The following is a 22,079-nucleotide window of genomic DNA, read 5'->3' on the forward strand; positions in this document are numbered from 1 at the left end:
ACTGGAATACAAATGTACACATTACATCCTTTCTATGCCTCAGCCTTTGAGTCATTTTCACTGTGTTTGTGAAAATCAAACTGTGTTTTCTCTGTGAAATGTGCAGTGCTGTGTTGGATTTTTGTGTGGATCATTGACTGCAGAAAAACACATGTCATATGTTTACACATATGCGTGAAACATATTCTGATGTAGCCCCCCTCCAGTGTATTTTGACATTTCTGATATTTCATATTTTTCTGAGTCATTTCCTTACAATGTTGATTACCCACATAGTTCGCCAAATATTTTTTGAAAAATGGCTTAATTTTGTGCTCGAAGTTGCAAAAGTTGCTTAGTTGTTAAAATGGGCTGGTGACGTATGACTATAGTAATTCCATAAGTCATACGTCATTCTCCAAGCTTGCGCAGGCGCACTGTCATGCCTCGTTAACGCCGTCACGGCTCGTTAAGTCAGAGGTCAAACCGATAAACATTGTTGTGACCTAGCTAACCAATCATGTAATTTGCTTAGAACTTACAGTAAGTATGTCCCTCTGGGTCTGATTGTTGGTTTGTCTTTCTAGTTTAGTTAGCTAAGTTAATTAAGTTGTAGTTAGCTAGCATAGTTATTGCAGAAAGTTAGCTAACAGAGGGTCTTCATGTTATTTTTTTGTTTCCTCCTCTTGGTTTAGTGTGCTGGTCATTTTCATTATGGCATTTGTGCGTGCGGTGTTGGAGGACAGATGACAGAAAACGCGTCGCACTTTCACCTGCCACCGTCTTATACACAGTCTGCAACATGCATGTTACTGACGGCCGTTTCACCAATGCATCGGCGGATGAAATGATATCAGAAGTCTTTACATACAGTTCAACAGAGTAATACACCCCCGCGGTAAAGTAAGCGCACCATAAAACGTAGTGGGACTTATCGTGTGCAGTGCGTGACAGGACCATCGACTGTATGATTGATAACAGCTGATACGTGCACATTAGATTTTATCATGAGTAAGTAATAGCTACTCCTGCCAGACAGTAAAGTGTACTAAACTTTACAGTGTAGTGATGTTAACACAGCATATCGTTAGTGAACACTCCACCCGGTCAGTTTTTGGTTGTCATGGAAATGTATTACGTCCGACTATTAGCCACACCCCCATTCTCTGTTTGAGAAAGAACGTTAACCAAAAACGGCAGTTAAAACTGGCTGGAGGGGCTTTAGGTAGAAAAAGGCTACCACCTCTTAATGACACATAATGATTAGGCAAATCCATTTAGAAGGTATTAAAGCTGAATAAAGCCTGTGATGGTTTTAACTACATTATTCTTATTCTGCATTTGGTGCAGAGTGATGGGAACAGCACCTTTGTGGTTGGAGATGCTCTCCACAGTCTACTAATGAGAAATGCTGATCAGTCACACCTATCTGTCATGTATGGAAATATTATTTTCCACAGACCATTATGTTCTCTCTGTGAGGTAGTGACATAATCTGTACTATTTAGTCTGATGTTTTGGACTGATAACACACACTGCTCTGCAATAAAGAAAGGGAAACATGAAGGACAATAGTACATGTGAACAAAATGCTTCTTACCAGTTGCAGGTGTCCTGGGAGTCACTGACCTCAGGTGTGAAACGTCACTCCCAGGGGGTCTGTGTGCATTAGCGGTTTCCCATGCAGCAGATGGCAAACCAAAGACAATGAGTGGATGAGACAGACGAGCCAGGTAAAGAAGAGGGAGGGTCTGAAATAGGTTAATCTCCCACTGCTTGGCTGTTGGAGGAACGACTTCAAACCTACATGCATCAGTGGGTTGGGGAAGGACTGTGGTTTTAAGTACTTTTACAAATACTAGGTACTATTACACAGTATGTCATCTCTGGCGCTGGATTTTCATATATATGTAAATTGTTAAAATAGGTTTAAAGGTAAAGATGTTTTTATTTCCAAATCTCAGATTCATGGCTGTGCATAACACGAAGATTTGGCAACCGCCTGTTCTCTGCTGACCTCCAGTAACCCTTCCTCCACTTGTCATGTACTTTCATTCAGGGAGTAGCTTAGCATTTAGCTAAATAGGCTTACTTGTCAGACTCATCTGCTTTGCCAATCTGCACCGTCACTTGTGAGCTTTCCTACAGTTATGCAAACACTTAAGTTGCTTAGATTTGCTATTATTCAACTTGGTCATGTTTGTGGTGCTATGAGACACATTTCTTAACAGATAACAGGTCTACCCAGCAGTGAGTTTGAACTGCTCCTGTTTCTGTTGTTTCACTGTCTAAGCTCAACCAACAAGAAAAAGGAAAGTTGGACTGTCACAAATGACGATAACTAAGCCCATTAACTTCTCAGGATAAGCATATTTCCTGGGTTATTTTCAAACTGACCGACGTTGTGATTGCCGCTTGGGTTTCCTTTTATTTTTATTTTAGCCCCTAGTGTGGTTCACCAGACAATTTTGAATTAGATTAAAACTAGAATTAATAGATTCTTGCAGCAATTAGATCTGTCTTGTGAGACATGTATTTTTAGAGCTGAATATCGCTGGATCGCTCTCTTTTTAACTGAGGAATCGCAGTTTCATGTCATGATGCTAGACAAGAATTGGTCTCTCTCAGTGGAGATATTTATCATCAGTAGTGGTACAATCCACATTTACATTGTACATTTTGTAATGTAATGATATGTAAAAGTGTCTTCCCTTTGGCCTTTTACACAATAAGAAAAATCCATTGCATAACATTATTAATACTGGGTTTTAGCAGTGTCTTTCTTTTCCCTGGAAGCCAGTATTTTATAAGGATTACAGGCAGTGTGGCCTTTGTCTTTAAATGTCCTTTACTGAGTGACTGACACATGTTGTAAATCACATGCATCAGGGTTCAACGTGATGAACAGAATTCCAATGAAATTATGGCCCACAGATCACCAATGTGACAGCCCTCTTGACTTCCTGTTTGGGCTGTCCTTTCTTTTTAGGAGTGAAGCAGTCCATCACTTATTATCACCTGGGCCTAACTGCTCCCCAGCAAAATAAGCTGGTGGATTCAGTCACTCCCTCTCTCCGGGCGTAAGGTTTGTTGTTTGGGTAAGGTTTTCCTTGTGTTTATTTGCAGACACTCAACACAACTTAACATAACTTAAATTTTGTTAAATACATATTTAGTTAAAACTCATGTGTTGTCCTCTTCTCTTTGTCCTCCCTTTGAGCCGAGCTGTGACACCACCCTACATTTTTTAAAATCATTTAATTTAGCTTTTGTGAAAAAGCAGTCTTTGTCCTACTGCTACTACTACTCTCCTCCTTACACTGACACAGTAATGGTCTTTTGCTTTGGCTTTATATAAACAGTCTCACTCAGAGGCCACATTTTGCAGGCTGGCAAATATGTACTTGTCTAGTCTTGTTTAATAAATCATTGTCCAAAACACACAAGCTGGCACATTTACGATGGTTGGCTCATTTAACATGCTACACTGGTATTTATTAAGAAATGTTGATCGGCTTGTTAGGTTGCTCCTGACCTGGCTGCCAGTAAAGTCTGTTCAAAACAGAGCCTGCATAATATGGTGAAACATTTCTTACCATGTTTGTGTCTATCTACAGGCATCAGAATCAGGGTACTACATTTGACAGGTTTTGCAAAGGAGATTCAAATAAATGGCAGGCTTGCACACACATCTTTGCTGTGGGCCTTTCACACTTCAAATGGAGAAAACACAGGGAAAGTGTGTGTGTGTTTCTGCTTAAAAGTACTTTTGACAGTTAACCCAGACAGCTGTTAGATGCTATACTGTATAAATTTATATAATATGCTAAAATTATTTGGCAAATGTGTAAATAACACTCATAAAGTATGTGGGTAAAGTTTAAGCTTTATCATCAATCACATACTATTAAAATGATTTAGTAACTGACTGTAATACTGTCCATTGTTTTTTTATAGTATTATGTACAGTATTAATTACACCACAGGCTGCAGAAAGTGTGATATATTTATCGATATTATTATGTAGCTATATTATGACCATCACAAGTTGATGTGGCGTACGCAAATGTATTTACATATTGAGCAAACAGCAAAATTAGCATGTGTTAGAACCAGTTGTTTTTCTGTCTGCCTGATAAATGTACTGTAAGTCCAATACAACCCTTTTAGCTTGGTTTTGGTCACTACTAAGAAAAATACCTAGCTCTTTAGCTGTTAAATGCTCACCTGCTGTGTTCACCAGCTGGTCAGTAACTTTGCCTGTCAGCTGTTTGATGCTGGGTAGGTAGATAAAGTGGACTTTTAGAGCCTTTTTGTCAAAAACAGCTGCCTACTGCTGCTGGAAATGAGGTTAATGGGATTTGGGAGAGGAACCAAAACCGTTGTATAAAAACCAAAACAATGAGCTGAATGATGTGGGTTTGTCCTAATGCTTGAGCCCTTTTACATTACACAAAGTAATGTGACGCATTGTTTATTTAAAAGAATATTGGCAGTTTTAACATGAAAAATGGCAGATATAAATCCTATAGGCCCAATATATAATCCTATAGATGACTTTCCTTGGGACAAACCAAGAATGAAATATGAAGATAAGAGGAGTATACAAGAAATATGAAAAAAAAATCTCGACATATTATACGGACAATTATATTAATAGAGTAAATCCCATGTAAAAACACAGCCTACAGTCTTTGCGGTGCTCACGGAGCCCTCAGTTCACGGTGCTGTTGTCGCCATGGCCCCGCCCCCACCGTGACGTAGCGATGAGCGTGTTGAGCTGAGCGAGGAAAGCAGCTTTAATTGCGGGGCACAGAGAAAAGCCAGCGATGGCTTCGCTCAGGCAGGAGCACCACTATGGGCTCTCCTGTGGAAAGAATAAGAAAACCAGCTCAAACAGGACGCTGTACCATGTCAAGCTCACAGACACGGCAATCAGGGCGCTGGAGGCTTTCCAAAACCTCAAGGTACCTTTTCCTCATGTGTGTGTTTGGAGATGATTTCACTCTTGTCAAAGTTGTCGCCTGAGCTTAAAAAAAAAAGTCAGTGTTGTGTTTTGTTAAATTACTTTTTTTTGTGGCTTATTCTATTTATTAACTAACGAATTGCAAATTTTTTGTGTGTATAAATGAATAAACTCGTTTACCGTTAGTTCTAACTGCGTTACCCCTGAATCATTTGGCTATAGCCTATCGCTGCATAGCATACCAGGACTGAAGCCTGGGATTGTCGGGAAAGACAAGCCCGTCAGCTGTTTGATGGGAAACCTTACTCTTGCTTCAAAGTAAAGCAGAGAGCCTACCGTCTGCCTAGTTATCTAATTAACAAGTAGGCTAGTTTGTCCCGTAATGAGCTCCAGTGGAGACCATTAACAACACACAGGCTTTATTGATTGAGTAACTTTAACTTACATTTAAACTCATCACAGCATAATTGTGTTTACTGGACTAATTTAGAATACAGATCTCTCTAAAAATGTGCTACTATGCCACAATAAATGTCATTCTTTATTTCTCTCACCTCAGGGATCTTTACCAAGTGAACCATCGATTTGTTTCAAGGGAAACCAAGGGGTAAGTTATATAAGTGTTAGATTATTATAATTTTGTTATACATTTGTTAATAAGCAGATACAGTTGCAGATTGCTGAATCACTTTTTAAACTCAATCTGCTAACACACTAAGTGATATCCATCTGCACACAACAAGGCTTTAGCTCAGCTGTTTAAGTGGATGGGGTGACAAAACAGTGCCTTTGTCAAGAGGGGAACCATATCACTGTGACATATTTTAAAACAAAAAATTCTAAAACAACAGAGAAGCTTTTGTTTGTCACACATTGCTGTTGACTCACACTTCCTACCCTTCTGCAGCTCACATGGGAGCTTACAGCTCGTCGTCTCCAGCAGATAGGAGGCATGCAGGTTACTGGGTCAGGCTGGTGACTGTGGAGAGGCTTTGTTAGGTCAGCAAGCTGCGCTGGGAAAGGGAAAGGGAGGGAGGAGTGCACGCACACACTGACAGAGCCAGATCAGCAGCAGGGAGAGGAGTTATCATAAGTCAAATGAGAACCAACCAATGACAGAGATTAGCCTTGTGCACATTGTTCTCATTTGGGAAAATGTATGCGTAGTCACTGTATGTAATACACTTGGTCACTAATACATCTGTAATCCTACTCTTGTGCTCTTGAAAGTGAACCATAATCTGCAGGATGTGGCCTGAACTATGTGTGTTTTGACTAAAGTCAGTCGAGCAGCTGTGTCCTTGGGGAACACTTTACTTTTCAGTCAATTCTAATTGCACGGGCTGGTTGGAGAGATTTGCAACCCCCTTCCTGCCATGACAAGCTGAGTGGTGGTGAGTTTTGCAATGGGGCTTGTGTGGTTAACAGACTAGAGTAAACCTGTGTGCATGCTGTTGGAATGTACGTGGCTCCTACTTAGACTGAATTTGAGGAACATTTTAAAAGGTAGTTTTTGTAGTAGTTTTCAAACCAGCTCCTGCACAAATAGTCACATTAACCCTGGACTGTCAGTCTGAGAAGCAGTTCTCTGCTCGGGTTCAGTTGTTGGAGGTTAGAGGTCATTTAGTCAGCTGCTAGTTTTTATTTTTTTGTGGCTCTGTTGATCCCAACTGCAACCCCAACAATGCACTGACAGGAATATGTGTGGCATTAAATTAGAAGAAAAGCTTCAAATCCAATCCGCAGCTTCACAGCTCACACACTAAGCCGTGGGACTAGGTTTGTACTGAGAAGTTTATCCATAAAACTTTATGGCTGGATTCAGGCCCATTTTGTCAGAGAAACCACCATACCTGTAAAATAAAGTGTTTTAAATGGACATGCACATCAGTCTAATTTACTTATGATGGTCAGTGTATTGGATTTCCCCTGTTCCCCCTTGCGAGAGCGGAAATACCACCTTTTTAAAAAAAGAAAGGAAATTAAATCTCAAAAATCTCTCTTATCTCAGAAAACTCTTACCACATTGATGATGTCATGTTGTAAAGCATGTCAGTTTTCCTTCAACTGCGTATCCTTGGCGGGATGGCGACGATCCATGCTTCGCCGTGAAACATGAAGTCGTCGTAACTTAACTATACATGCTCAAATCTGCACCAAACTTTACGTGCTTGATAACAGTCCTGCCCCGAACACATCTACATGCCAATATTCATTTATTGTCGTAGTGCCAAGTGCTCGGCAGCGCCACAAAGGGGACACAGGAAGTGACGTGTAACACCTTCGTTCAGCGTCCGAATTGCGTAGCATATTCACAGCCACACCGGCAGACCTCCAGAATCTGCAATGCGGGCGCCTCGATGCGCTACAAGTGCGAGGGCCCGTCTAATGCTGCTTGCAGCTTTAATTTTGTTTTTCTCAACAAGGATTCATGTTAGTAGTGAGATTTAATTTAGCAAAGTGCTGTATCGAAGACATGTATCTAAGGTTTTACACCATGACAGTCCATCTTTGGACCTCTGCTGTCATTGTGAAAGCCAAGGGATTGCAGGGAATTTCACACCCCTCCCTGTATTGTGGCACAGAGAGCTGAAGTTATTAGCCAAATGAATGTTTAGAGGCAATTACAGGAGCCGTAATGCTCTTGATTACAGCGTGAGGCATCATGACTTCAGTTTGCATTAGCTTTCCCTGTCTGCCTGACTCAGACATTCATGAATGTGTGTTTTCGTACGTGTGAGGGTGTGTAGCGCTGGCACACTTTGGCTGCAGTAATAGCTAGGCAGACGACATGAACGCTGACCTGCTAATTTCCCCGTCCCATTCCCATATTGGGGTTCCACTTTTGTTGGGGTGTGTTTTGTAATGAAAGAGAGAGAACACACCTTGTATGTAGAAGTGCTGGGTGGGTGTGTGTATGTGAGGAATATAGAGCGTTTTAGAGTGTTGAAAGCTTGTATTTGTTTGCTATGACGTGGGTGTGGGTGGTTGTTTGTTTTTTATGTGTGTGTCTGTCTTTATGCTCTGTCCTGTGTGGCCTAAAGGCATGATTTATTCATGTTCCACCTCCCTTTTTTTCCTGTCCTGCGCCCACCCCGCTCGTTGTGCAGCAGTCTTTGGCCTGGCAGGACCAGAGTGGATCCCCAGAGGACCCCTCTGTGTGTGGTGTGTGTGTGTTTGTTTGTCTATTACTTGCTTTTCTATGAGTGTCTGCCTGTTTGAGTGTAGTTTTTTTTTGTCTGTGTGTGTATGTGTTTAGGCTGCCTATACAAAGATCCCCCGAGTTCCTCTCTGATTGTGTGTTGTCGCCTCTGATTTGAATAACAATGAGCGGGGGAATGCAGGCTGTGTGTTGTCAGTCTCCTTGGATCACCCAAAATGAATTGAGTACAGTCAGTCCAGATGTGTTGTGGCCTGCCCTGAGGGTTTGTTTGTGCCCAACATGATACAAACCTCCCTGCTGTGGATCTAATGGAGTGGAGACTAAAATGGAGAACTCTGCAAACAGCTTCCATCACAGACATTTAATTTAAAATCATGACCAAAGTTTGAAGTCAAGACTTTTATCTGACATTTTGAAACACTGATGTTACTTTCTTTGCAGTTGGAGCTGAATTACATACATAGATATAAAAACTGTCTATCTAAATGAGCAATTGTAAGTCGCTTTGGATAAAAGCGTCTTGCTAAATTAATTAATGTAATGTAAATGTAATAAAATATAAAGCACTTTAAAAATATGCTAGTATGTGCATAAATCATCTTGAGAATTGTAAGGCAGTTTCACATAGCAATGGAGCTTTCAATGCATTTCAGTAATCTCTTCAGTATACTCCATGTGTTGTGTATGTCACTTGATTTAAGTGTGTAGTGTTTTCTCTCAGATCATGTTAGTCAGCGTGTGCCCACAAAGGGGAAATTGTTGAGGGATTATGATGTTTTAAACACCGGTGGTTATAGCTTACTACTTTTTCCAAAAAGCTAAGAATGAAAATTTTGTGCACCGACCGGATTACATATTTATTTAGCGAATGTGTGTGCAAGACGAAGACAAGCGGCCCCCTGAGATCTAGCCGCGGCAGCTCTGGAAAAATGCGCTCTCTGTACGATTAAGCAGCTCGGAGATATGGAGCACATCATGGCTCGCTGAGGAACGTGTCCCGTCTAATTCCCTCATGTGAAAATCCACACTGTGAATTAATGAGGCATAAAAGGGCCCCCCCCCCCCCCCCACACACACACACACACACACACACACACACAAACACAAACACAAACACACACACACACGTGTGTCATGGAATGGCCGTGCATGTCTGGAAACATGCCGCTCTGTGGAAGATCCCACCTAGCTTGGGGCAGAGGGGGGGGCTTTTGTCAGTGACCCGCAATTTGTTGAAGTTGACAGTTTGGCCCTCAGGCACTTGCCAGAGACGTATCGTTCTTGGCATTGGAGGGTGATACCTTGGGGGATACTTGTGGCACAGCACCCTTCCTATCATTTCTCGTCCTCGTCCTCCTTCATGCACCCAACCTCTTCTGCCTCTAACACTGGCGCTTGCAGCTCTGGCAGCAGCTCTGCTGTCCCTCTGTGATATTGCAAATGAAAAGGAGTGGAAGGTGATTACAGGCTGGGGCTTGATTACATGCACTGTCTCCCACTCAAGGCAGCCACATTAATCACATTGTGCCAGCATGTGGAACTCAGCTAGAAAGAAGACACTGAGTAGCTCCAAGCTACTGACTTGACTGACTGACTGTGGGATCATGAACGCAAAAACATGTGGAATCTCCAGTTTCCCTCTTTGTATGTCCCTCTGCCCCTCATCCCTCGTTCTTCCACTTGTCCAGACACACATTGTGTTTTGTATCACTGTCCTCCATTGTGGAGGGGACTCATCTTAAATGGCGTGTGTCAACTTGTGGCCCTGGGAACGATTTGGCTCTTTTGTTTGCGATGAGATGATGAGAAGTAGTGTTTACTGAAGTGTGGGGAGGATGAGGGTGGTGGCTGGCTGGCTGGCTGGCTGGCTGGCTGGCTGACTGAGTGTGTGTGTGTGTGTGTGTGTGTGTGTGTGTGTGTGTTTTGCTGATAGCAAGACCTTGGCCTTTCTCCCTCCTCTGCCATATGAGTGGCAGTAGTAGTGAGAGGAGCTGGAGCTGAGCTTCTCTTCTTACACACACAGACACACACACACACACACACGGACACACAGACTTTGTATTAGCACCCTGCCCTAGAGTGACTTGCCTCCTGCTGATAACAGACAGCGGTGGTGGCGACAGGTTTCACTCCCTCCTCCTCCTGCACCTCCTCCCTCTCCTCCTATCAACCAGAAAGGGGAAGCAGTGCCATGGCATCCCACTCCGGAGCCAAGGAGGCCAGAACAAAAGATGGCCTGTTTTCAGAAGGCCATTACTCAGGCTGCAGAGGATGTGGAAACAATAGCCTGCATGAGATCTACACCCAGACCCCACATTCAACCAAAAGCTTGCAGGAAACATAAGCCCTGTGCACCAACAGTAGTCTCTCACAGTTTTTGTTCACTTGACTTTATAGTTTGATAAAGCCAGGAAAATGAGCCTCTCCCGTCCTGCGTCGTCACAGTGTTGAGACATTTATGACAGTTGAGAGTGATCTGTGGCTGATTAAGATAGTGTCGCCACACATACTGACAGCCTTGCATATTGTATCAAAACTTTTGCTGCTGAAAGGCAGTTTTTTTTAAGCAAGTGTGTTTCAGGTGGAAATTTTTGATGCAGGTCAGTGGGAGTAGTCTTGCGATTAGAGACCAATGAAAGTCATAGGTCAAAGCCACAGGCTTGTGTGTCCATGATAAAAATAAAAACAATAACAACAAAGAGAAAGAAAAGGGTGCTTTTATTAAATGTCTGAGAGAGGCAGATGCGACGTAGTTTCTCTTAATGGTGAAAAATAATCTTCATATGTTGTGCTGATATTTCCTGAAGGTTACCACACAGCTTTCATAAAATGCACTGTTTGTCATCACAGTATCTTAAATTGCCATCTTAAAACAGATTGCATTTATGTGTACATGTGCAAGTCTTGGCATGATATGATAATGTTGCCATGAACCTTCTCCCACAGTAGTGGATGATAGTGTATTTATTCAAACATAACACAGATGGTTAAGACTACTGGCAAATAAACAGTTTTACTACTTTGCTTTGTTGACCCTGTTCCTCTGTGCCAGACACTGTGTGGGAGGTGCGAGTTTAAGAAAACAAAATACAAATGAATTTACAACACCATGGACACACCCACATGTAGGCATGCAGTCGCAGAATTAAGTGTGGACATAGAATCACAGCTATCGCTGTGCACACTAGTATTTCTGTTTTTTGCACAGAGGTGCCCTTCAGCTCAAACACCCAAGAACTGCAAGTAACAACTCCCCAAACCTTAAATTGCTGCTGCTGCTGCTGCTATGTTCTCTTGCATAAGCAGATGGGGTGAAAAGTTCAAATGTCTTCACATGTGTTCCTCTTTTCGAGCATGATTAATATAGCAAGCTCATGACCAAAAATGATCAGGAGGCCTCAGGGAATGGATGTGTGCTGATTTATACCTGTGTGAATTAGAGGGAGTGTCCTGTTCACTGTCATATTACAGAGAAAAACAGAAGTTCAGAAAATGACATGCAAGTAAACACTGTACAAGAAAATTGCAGTCCATTTAGTATGGCAGTATGATTTTGTTTAGTTTGTTTTAGCCTCTGTGGACTGTGGATACTGTTTAAAGTGGTGCACAGGTGTTCTCACTTAATTAGGCTGATTAGTCCTCTTCATAGGACTGATAGGTTGACATCTCTCTCCTGTGAGCTTGGTTGCGCCAGTTAGGTTCGTACGAATGACACCTTTATGATTCTTTTATGGCCTGGTTACACCAGCATTTGAAGCTGTGAAATCTGAAAAAAAAAAACTACAACTTACAACCCCCCTCCTTTGTTTACACCTTTGTGATTTGCTTGAATCTTTATGAGCACCGTCAACATCTGCATAGTGAACCAACCTTCAGATAATGTCCATTGCTCTAAAGGCTGATGTTGATGGGAATTATAAAACTTGAAAGGAGTCTGTCAGACATACAAAAACATGCAAATGGATAAAACTGTGTTGAAGCACAAAGTGTTGTGAAGCTTGCAGACGAAGAAAACAGATGGACACAGGCATATGCCAAGAGTAACGCCTTTGAGAGAGATTAATGGAGACAGAGGCAGACGGACAGATTGACATTATAGCACAGGGGGATAAAATGGCAAAGGCTTGGTATTTTCTGTTGTCAAAGACAGAGGAGGAATTGTTGCATTTAATGACAATGTGGAGGATGACAGAGGTGGGTTCAGGTATAAGACTTGTTTGTCTGGGGGTGAATATTTTAACCAAACCATGGTTTGGGTTAAAAAATGAAAGATATGTTGAAACAATTGCCAGATTCAGGCTCCTCTATGTTAGACTTGTTGCCTTTTGGCCTGTGGGGGTCACTGAGCATCACTGAGGTCATAAGTCACTCCAAAGTGTCTTAAGCATGGATTTACGCTTAACCACCTTGGTAACGTTATATATGCTCGAGTTTTCTTTTTGCTCCAGATCAGAAGCAACCCACAGATTCCCAGAATATTTTACTTAAAAGGACAACAATAAATATTTCATTATTCATGGTCAGTTGAATTCTTTAAGTGCCAAGTCCTTTTGTAAGAGTGCCTCTCTGGGTTTGAATTGCCATGTGTGCCTCTCAGGAGAATGCTCTAGGCTTTGGTGCGGCCCCAGCAGCTGGGAGCGAGAGTGCTTGTTGTAGTTTGCACAGTGGGGGTCTAGAAGTCTGCCCGTGGAGGTCATACGAGCAGCCGTCACTGGATAAATGCCAGCGAGTGCTCCTGGGTTCACTGCATGACTGGGCATGTGCAACAGCTAGAATCCTGTGATGGCACACTGCACAGTCCAATGAATATACCACACAGGCTTTGTATCAAAAGTTAATTTTCACCTAGAAGCGCTTTACCTCTGCAGCTGTTCCAGGCATCCTCAAACACAGATATGTGAACTCTGGTATAGTTTTATGTCTTTGCTGAGTTCTTACATTTTACAGATTGACTCCTATGCTATGTTCCTGTGAAATGGTGTGTGTACAGAGTACTCAGCCATTCTTAACCTTTTTGCTGTCATAACAGTTCCAAGGAAATGCTAATTGCACTTATCGTGAAAGTTGGATTTCACTGGAAGTGGAATCTTAAAAAAAGCAACGAGGCTCATCACCATCTGTCTGGGCTGTTTGAAGTAATCCATGTGAGCAGCATGCCAGGCAGACAGTGAATCTTTCATTTAGGAAATTTAACTTTCTCAATACAACAGCCAAATGGACACCAGCCTTAGCCCTGTTCCTCTTTATGGGATGCTGTGCTGTTTTGTTACGAGGATTAGAGCTGCTACTAGCAATTATTATAATTGTAAATAAAGGTGACGTCAATTTAATCTCTTCAAATTGCTTTTGTCCAACAAGCTGTAAACACAACATTGAGATATGGCGAACTTGATAGCAAACAGTACATATTAAGCAACATTAGAATTAATTGTGAGTTGTATTTGAGTTCTGCCAACAAAAGTTCGATATTCACTCTTTTAGCTCCATTTTTGGTCTCCACCGTCTCTCTTTAGCTACTAAATGCTCCACTATGTTCAAGCACAAGCTAGTGGCTAATTTTCTCGGTGTACCTGTGTGCTAGCTAGCGTACTGTGGCTTTCTAGAGCTTGCTGAAAATAACTGGCTGCTACAACTGAAAACGCTGATTAGAGCAGTGACACTGAACCATAAAATGAGTCTAAAGCCATGCCAGCAGTTCTGTAGGGCTTTATTTGGGGACTTGCTAACATGCTCACAATGACAATGCTAAGGTTAATGTTGTAGTCATTTGAGCAACTTGAATTAATAAAAAGGATTAAGTGATTATCAAAATGGTTTATGATTAATTTTCTGTTTTGATTGATTTTCAATGAATCATTGCACTTCGATGATTTCAAACCTCATATGCGTAGAAGTGAAACTCTTGGCTTATGAAGCTTTGACAGCTGTTTCTCTGGTTTCACAACACTAAAGTTTCACAATCGGGGGGGGGGGGATTGCTTCTACAAGTCTGTAGGTGTCATACGCTTGGACAGATAAAGATGGAGCAAGCTTTTTACACTGTCACATTGATTACACATATCACCATCTTCACATGGATCACCACACTGGTTGTTGAAATAACAAAGCTTTAAACTTTATTACTATTTAGTTAATCGATATGGCTAAGTGGTAATTAAGTATATGTATCATCTTGTGAAATGTTAATGTCTCATGGTGAGAAATAATCCCTCTGTTGAGCTCTGCTGTGAGATCCCACCATGTTTTCTGACCTGTCTTTTACAAACAGTGAGACCTCCAATATTAGCTTACAGAATTTAAGTGTGTATCATTGAAGGGCTACCCACAGGCATAAATTGTGTCAAACATGCTACATACATGCTGGTCTATATCTTTCAGTGCTGTCAGAGCTCAGCTGGATAAAGCTTGTGCAAATTCCTGTTGTGAAAGCCTGCGTGTGTAGACATGTGCAGCAGGATGATAAGAGAATAGAGTCAACTGTCTGTGTTGCTTTGTTGCACACTTGCGTCCAAAGACCTGCTGTGACTTTAAAAGACAGCACTGACACAATGGGCCACCCTTCTGTATGTGGGCTGCACAGCACTCAGTAAATGGTTAGTTTAGATTGAGTTTACTACCTTTTAAAAATGTATTCTTATACTGCCATGCCCAGTATATATTACATATTTTACATGTTTTTGTAAGCAAAAATTTAATTTAAAAAATAAATGTAACTCAAATTTGGCAAACCAAAATCTTCTTTTAAAAAAAGACCCTTAATTACAAAATCTTACATAGAGTAGGAGTCAGAAACCTTCTAACACTGATTTTAATGCAGTTTGACTAGTGCAAATTGCAGTACTGTAAACTGTGTACGGTAAATTTGAGATCATACTGCCCATCCCCTGTAGCTTCCGTGGATGCCACTGTCACATACAGGTAGGGAAATTAAACATGGTTGACTGAGTGGGTTTGAAAAACAAGGAAACCAAGGCCAAGTGGGAGCAGAGGGACACAACAGGAGAAAGTAGATGGAAAGTAGAGGAAATTCCCTGTGATAACTTATCTCTTAAAGCTGCTTCCCAGCCCAAAAAAAGATGGCACAGCAGCCTGCAGCATGAAGAATTGGATTGCTGTGAAACTGCTGACCTCCTCCTCCACGGTTAGGAGGCAGTGAAGAATGCTTGTGATGACAGTGTGGATCTCCTCTGCACGGAGACTCTTCACTCTGAGATTTAACTTACTCTATTTGCTGTAGCTCCTGACGGCTCCTACTAAGTCTCTCTCTGTATTCATCTCTCTCTTACTCTCACTTATGTGCCCCCTAAAACCTCTGTAGTGCAAATTTCCCATAAAGCTAAATGAAAATACCAGTGAAGTATTTCAGAATTCTTCTTTCATAAACATGCAATTACATCTTTTTCAGCGGTCAAATCAGCATAGATTCAGACTTTTTTTTCTGTTCTGTTATTATACGTCTGTGTGTGTTAGTGTGTGCATTTGTCTGCCCTGGAGGTTGCACCCTTGGCTCTGCTGCGCTCCACTGAGTCTGCCAGGAGATCTCATGGACGCCTCAGTGGAGCGGACTCTTAAAAACACTGTTTACCCAAGGAGATTTATTTAAAGTTACAGAGCGGCACAAAGTCTAACTCTAGATACGTGTGTGTGTGTGTGTGTGTGTGTGTGTGTGTGTGTGTGTGTGTGTGTGTGTTACTCTTGGTATTTAAACACGCTGGTCTGCCTTCAGACGCTATGAAACCAAAATGTCCTAGTGGTGGATTGTCAATAGTGTGCCCCAATCCTTTTTTGCTGTACTACAAGTTCTCATTATCTCCTAGATTTTCCCCAGTGACAGTGATCTAGTCATGGGTGATCTTTCTTCCTGGGATCTGATAGAAGACTCCTATGTGTGTCATCTGGATTCAGTACACTTTCCCAACCTCTGAGGGTCATTAACCAGACAGTGGGGGGGGGGGAATTTAGGCTTTTCATTCTGTCTATGTCTTGGCAGTCCACAGCAAGGTGTCATTGTTCATGATTTTTTTGCTATGGATATTCAGGTCTATGTTTTTGCTGCGCCCCTGACCTTTCCTCTTGTGGTACCATCAGGTCAATCTTTCCATCCAAGAAATCTGTAAATCTGATTGGCAGATTGCCATTAACTGTACAGGGCACATTCACACTCCCCAGAGGATACGTCAATTAAATTTCAACGGCAATGTGACTTTTTTTTTTTTTGTCCGTGTGCTGCTTGGTCCAGTTGTTCTTGCACTACTGTGTTGTCACTGTCATGAACAGTGTGGCCTCTAGTAGCTACTAGCAGGATTTTAGACCTTTAGTGTTATTTCAGGTTTAACTACTGTTTTCGGACCTTTTAACTTATTTGGTCAGAGTCTGTTCTTTGCACTGGTTCTGGAAAAAAAGAAAAGTTTTGTTATGTTGGATGGCCCTGTATTCTTGGCTACAATGCATTTGGCACAAGAGATTTCTTTCTCTTGACATTCTGCGAGTAGATAATTGCTTACAATTCCTACAGTAAGAGGCTGTTTGAAGGATAGCAAAAGATGAAACTGAAGAGGTCAACATTGACTAGTTGAAACAGCTGGCTGGTACCAGGTGTGTTAAACAATGTAACCATTCTCTTACATCATGCAAATAACCTGTTCATACATACTAAAGCATTATAAAACTAGGAAAACCTGGCATGTGAGTGACTGTACATGTGTATATGTGAGTGCATTTAACTTTTCAATGTTGTTTGCCAGTCATCAATCTGGCCTGTATGTTTTTAGTCAAATCTGACTTTCTTCTGTTTGTTTTTTTGCATAGTACATCAAGATCCCAGCTCCCACAGCAGAGTCACCTTCTGCTCTCCGCGTGTTCTCCTTCTACTTATCCAGCGACAGCAAAGACCAGCCTCAAGCCAGCTTCGACTGCATCCATCAATATGTTTCATGGTATGGAGTTAATCACCTGAAAAATTATTTTCTAATGATGTCCAACTTCCATGCCTCTACTTTTTCCTCATTAAAGAGTCTGTCTCAAAGGTCCAGGGAAAACTAGAAATCTTTTTTCCCCACATAGATCAGCAAAGGAGGCAAATTTACAGCAAAAAAAACTAATTAAAGCTTAATTACCTAAGGCTCCACATCTGTCAGTCACAACAGTTTCAAATGCAAGTGTTTGACCTGATCTACTGTTACCTCAAACTATTTTTTGGTAATTTTTCATCGGTGATCAGTCTTTCAGCTCTCAGCTCTCATATTTTCGAGGGCCTAGTGAGAGACATTTAGCTCACTGCTTGCTGTACACAGGATGGGGCAATTGTAATTTCCTGTGTATTTCTGGGCTGACCCTCTCATTACTGAAACCTGTGATGCCTTGTTTACGGAGTGGATATGCTTGGAAACTGAAGGTTATGCTCTGTTGCTGCCTCCTGCTGCCAGATGGTTAACTGTGGCCTGAACTCAAACTCGTTCTGGTTCCAGTCAGCTGCTGGAGCCAAGAGAAACAACGTAACAGCATGAGGGCAAGATCCTGCTCTTTCCGCCCCCACATTTGTTTTGATATTCAGAGGATAAAGAGGAGAAATGGTTGGTGGTCACGTATATATAATTGTGTTGTGAAAATGGGATCAGGGGAAAAATCTATAATATAAAAAAAATGTAATCACAGTAAATCCTTGATTTTCTCTTATATATATATATATATATATATATATATTTTTTTTTTTTTTTTAATAGCATGAATGCAGCCCAGGTTAATGTATTAAAACTTTTTTTGTTGTTTTGCAAGTGTGCTGGCTGGAGCCAGGCTAATCCTGCTGGTTTTCCACATGCTCTATCCTGCTTTGAACCAGGATATCTGGCTTTCTCACATGTAGCGGGCTGCAGAGCTATATCTGGCCTGTGACATAACATACAGTAACCCTAGACCTGTCTTAGCCAGCTCCCACCACAAAGCCACTTTATGCTGCATTGAGCCCATGTGGGTATGCAGCTCTGAGTTAGCTTATAGCACTATATGTCTTTACAGTGTTGACTGTACAGCCAGCAGAAAGCTCTGTGGCTCAATGGCTCTCTGTTTTTGTTTTTCAGTGACGGCCGCGAACAGCTGGAAGGTCAAGGCATCATCCAGGACAAGATCACAGTGTGTGCCACCGACGACTCCTACCAGATGACCCGTGAGAGGATGTCTCAGGTGGAGAAGGACATCTGGAGCCGCTCTGCCATTGAGATCAAACCTGGAGCCACACATCCAAGTAAGAATAGACCAGAGGTCCCTGTGGAGCAAAAACAGAGGATCAGTGGATGATACATGTGCAGATTTTCACAACGAAAGGCCAGACAGCTTTAAGCTTGGAGAGGCATCAGTAAGTTGAATGTGGATACAATGATGGTGTATAAAAACAAAAATAGAAATATAATAGCGCTTATAAAAGTAACAGGAATATTTGACTCATATGAGAAAATATTGCTGTATTTAAGCTGAAAACCAGATATTTTCCTTATTTGATGTGTAATGAAACCAGATGTGCAGGCCGCATGTAAGTAGTTTATTTTTTTCAGCAAACAACGTACTTCTCCTGCAGTGTCGTGCCACACGCTTGTGCAGTAATGGCTCACTGTTTGCAAACAAATCACAAGCTTCTGATAAAAATTACCTTTGTCACAAAACTGAAAAGCATACATAAATTAACAGGTGATCCATTTTTTGCAACATGTGCCAAAGTTGTGTGTTTTCTCAGATCTTAATCATCATAAAGATTACCTACTGCGTATTAATCATATGAGAAGAGACATGAACTGGCAAACTTCTTTCTTTTCTCTTTTGTCTCTTCTCTAACCTTTGCTGTGGTTATGCAATATTGTTTCTTGGCATGATTCAAGATGCCCGTGTCAGCGCTGGAGCTTCAGGAAAGCTAAAACTCTGGGTGGTTTAGACCAAATTTAGACTGTGTGGATTGTGTAACATCAAGACTTCAGGTGAAGATGACCTAGCAACATATATGCCCATAGGGAAACATTTAATAACTGCACTCTATATTCAGCCTCAGGAGCGGCTCATCAACGCAGTTCACATTATCAGGCATGCACATGCCTCTGACACTCCATACCTCCTTACACCATAATTGTTACATCATTCTGTGTATTTGTATAATGATTAATGGCTGCTAGTAGATCGATTATATAAATGCAGAGAAGGCAGAAAGCCTTCTTTTCCTGTACCTCTGCCACACTCTGACCTTCAAAGCACAGATTAACCTATAATGGGATTAGCATAGAGAGATAGCTTTCACTGCTCTAACATGCCCCATCTGTCAGCAGCAGAGATGTAAGCAATGATCAATGGGGTGTTTACATCTGAAGACAGATAGCTGCAGGCCAGCATGTACATATATAGAACTAAAGGTTAGTGGAAGATATTTTAATGGATGTTTCCCCATTACTCAACCAGTTGTCAAGCCCCAAGATGCACATTGAATAGGTAAAAGCAGTGGTGGGGTTGTAAAATCTAGCTTATTTTGACTTTTGGCTGTCACATCTCTTGTTTCACTGCCTGAAAAAAAAATGTGAAAAGCTTTATTTTTAAGTTCCTGTTGGGAATGAGTTCTAATGAGCTTGAGTTTAAGTATCTATAAATGTCTGGAAAATCCAATGATTAGATTTTTTCCCGAAGTAAAATGCATATATTTAACAGTTTGTTCGTATACAAATTTGTGTTTGTGGGCAGTGTAATACAAATACAATAACTGCATGACCACGTAGGGCTGGGCGATGTGGCCAAAAATGTTATCACGATAAAAACATTTCATATCTATCGACCATTATCTCGATAAATGTCTAATCATCATCAAAGTTTAAAGGCTAATTTTTCCCCCTGATTGAAAATTGAAGAGCCAGATGATTAATTGTGTGGTTAAACCATACTTTATGGTCAGAATGTGACAAACACTTGATGCCAAACATTGGATCACTTCACATATCTGAGGTAGAACATTCAATTGATTAAAAAAAATATGGTTATTAACTATTTTTGTCAGTCCCTTTTCCACAACAAAATAAACATCTTAATAGAAACATTAAGTGCTAATTCTTTTGTGATTCTAATTAATTAAATCAAATATTTATTGACGATATATTGAATATTTGTTATATTGTTGAGGAAAATTATTTTTTTATTTTATTGCCCAGCCCTATGACTAAGTATGACGTATTCAAGAATCTTGATCTTTCTATCTACTTTTTTGCATTCAGGTAAATGTGTCAAGGTCCACAAGAGGCCAGCCCCTCTGTCTGCCTCAGACAGCAGCGTCTATAAGCAGTCTACCAACAACCGGAGGAACGGCAGTACAGCCACGCCGACCCAGAAGTCCTTGAAGGAGCGTATCATCCACCTGCTAGCTCTCAAACCCTACAGGAAACCAGAGCTGCTGCTGTGGCTGGAAAGAGAAAGAGCCACCCCCAAGGACAAGGCCGAGCTGGGTGCCATACTGGAGGAGGTATGCGTAAATAATGTCCTACGCAGTATGGAAAAGTATGGAATTTGATTGAAGTCTGGAAAAAAGAAAAGAAAGCATGTAAAATATTTGTGTTTCTAAACTATTAACCCTACTTCTGAATTTCTAAAAATAAATTGATCATACAAGCAGAGTGTGTTTCATGGCATTTGGAGCAGAAGCCATAATGTTTACCACTATGTAAGAGAGCACGGGCCAGAGTGGACTTGATGTCGTCGAAAGCAAGGCAAGAAGTGTGAATATGACTGAATGCACACTCCTACGCAAAGCTGCCTCAACGTCCGCAGGTCACCGTACAACAGCTTTATGCTGCGGTCCAGTCAAAGTCGGAGGTCGGAATTTTCCAGTTAACTTCCGACCTCTAGGTGTTTCAGGTGCATGACGCCAAATGTAAACAAAAAACATGGCTGACTGTGACAAACTGATGTTTCTTGTGTACACACAATTGAACTCTCAGCAGTGCCCTTGGTGTTAATAAAACAGAGCCATTTTAATGAATACAATATATATAAATGATATAAAGATACGTTACACATTAACTACGTTCATGTTTAGTTACATTTGTCTGTAAAGGTAACTCAATGTTGTATATTTGCTAACATTTATATTTTGTAAATTTAACACCAAGGGCAAGGCTGAGATTTCAATTGTATGTACACAAGAAACATCAGATATGTTTGACAGTTGAATGTCATCCAGTTTTCTGCGTAGGAATGTGGACTAAATGTTCAAAAAACTGATTTGAATGAGCTACAGTATCTAGCTACAATCTTCTGGCAATTATTTGGCGTAATAATAGCATACATAGTCAGAATGTTGGATTTTAAAACCAACATTTTATTTACATAATAAATATCTACCTGTTTGTAGCCTACTCAGGTGTTAAATATGGTCTGAAAAATCTACAGAGAAATCTGGAGATTTGATTCTGAAAAATTTTAAAATGGAAAATGTTTAGGAACCATGTAATGTATAAATACTACTACTTGCGTATACACATCCTGAATGTGTCACATCATGCACAAATGATGCACATTTATATATTAAACATTCTTGTGCATAAAAAAAAAACCCAATGCGGACACTATTGCTTGTGTGTGTGCACAAGCCCATTTGACCTAAACATTTGCACACTGCCTACGCATAACAACATATTCATTTACGTACACAGACACATACACACATTTCTGGTGTCCTGGGGGTGAAAACCTGCCGTATATAAACCACACTGTTGCACAACACAATGCAAGATGTAACACCATCCAGTTAGCAAACATACAATCGCATACTAAAAGAAACCAGGGGCCAGCTGTGCTTTAATTCAGCTTGTAATCTAATTTAGAAACGTTTATTTGTGCGACTTTCCTGTATACATTTTTGAGTAATTCCTAAATTATGTTTGTGTTAGTACTGTCATCACGTGTGTGTGTGTGTGTGTGTGTGTGTGTGTGTGTGTGTGTGTGTGTGTGTGT

At 41.1% G+C, this 22,079-nt stretch overlaps 1 protein-coding gene across 2 annotated transcripts; it reads left to right on the top strand.

Moving 5' to 3' along the window:
• Nucleotides 1-455: 455 nt before the first annotated feature.
• Nucleotides 456-20,738, top strand: LOC123959546 (RNA polymerase II elongation factor ELL2-like). 2 transcript variants are annotated; one of them, XM_046033664.1, is made up of 6 exons: nucleotides 456-522; nucleotides 1,583-1,712; nucleotides 5,505-5,552; nucleotides 16,917-17,044; nucleotides 18,185-18,348; nucleotides 20,345-20,738. In XM_046033664.1, exons 2-6 carry the CDS (start codon nucleotides 1,695-1,697, stop codon nucleotides 20,635-20,637), a joined length of 651 nt encoding a protein of 216 aa, XP_045889620.1. In that variant the 5' UTR covers nucleotides 456-522; nucleotides 1,583-1,694; the 3' UTR covers nucleotides 20,638-20,738. The 2 variants fall into 2 exon arrangements, with proteins under 2 accessions (XP_045889620.1, XP_045889619.1); XM_046033663.1 differs by lacking the exons at nucleotides 456-522; nucleotides 1,583-1,712 and adding an exon at nucleotides 4,759-4,946.
• The last annotated feature ends 1,341 nt before the right edge of the window (nucleotides 20,739-22,079 follow it).

This window comes from Micropterus dolomieu, linkage group LG20 (assembly GCF_021292245.1).
Source record: "Micropterus dolomieu isolate WLL.071019.BEF.003 ecotype Adirondacks linkage group LG20, ASM2129224v1, whole genome shotgun sequence".
Classification (NCBI taxonomy): domain Eukaryota; kingdom Metazoa; phylum Chordata; class Actinopteri; order Centrarchiformes; family Centrarchidae; genus Micropterus; species Micropterus dolomieu.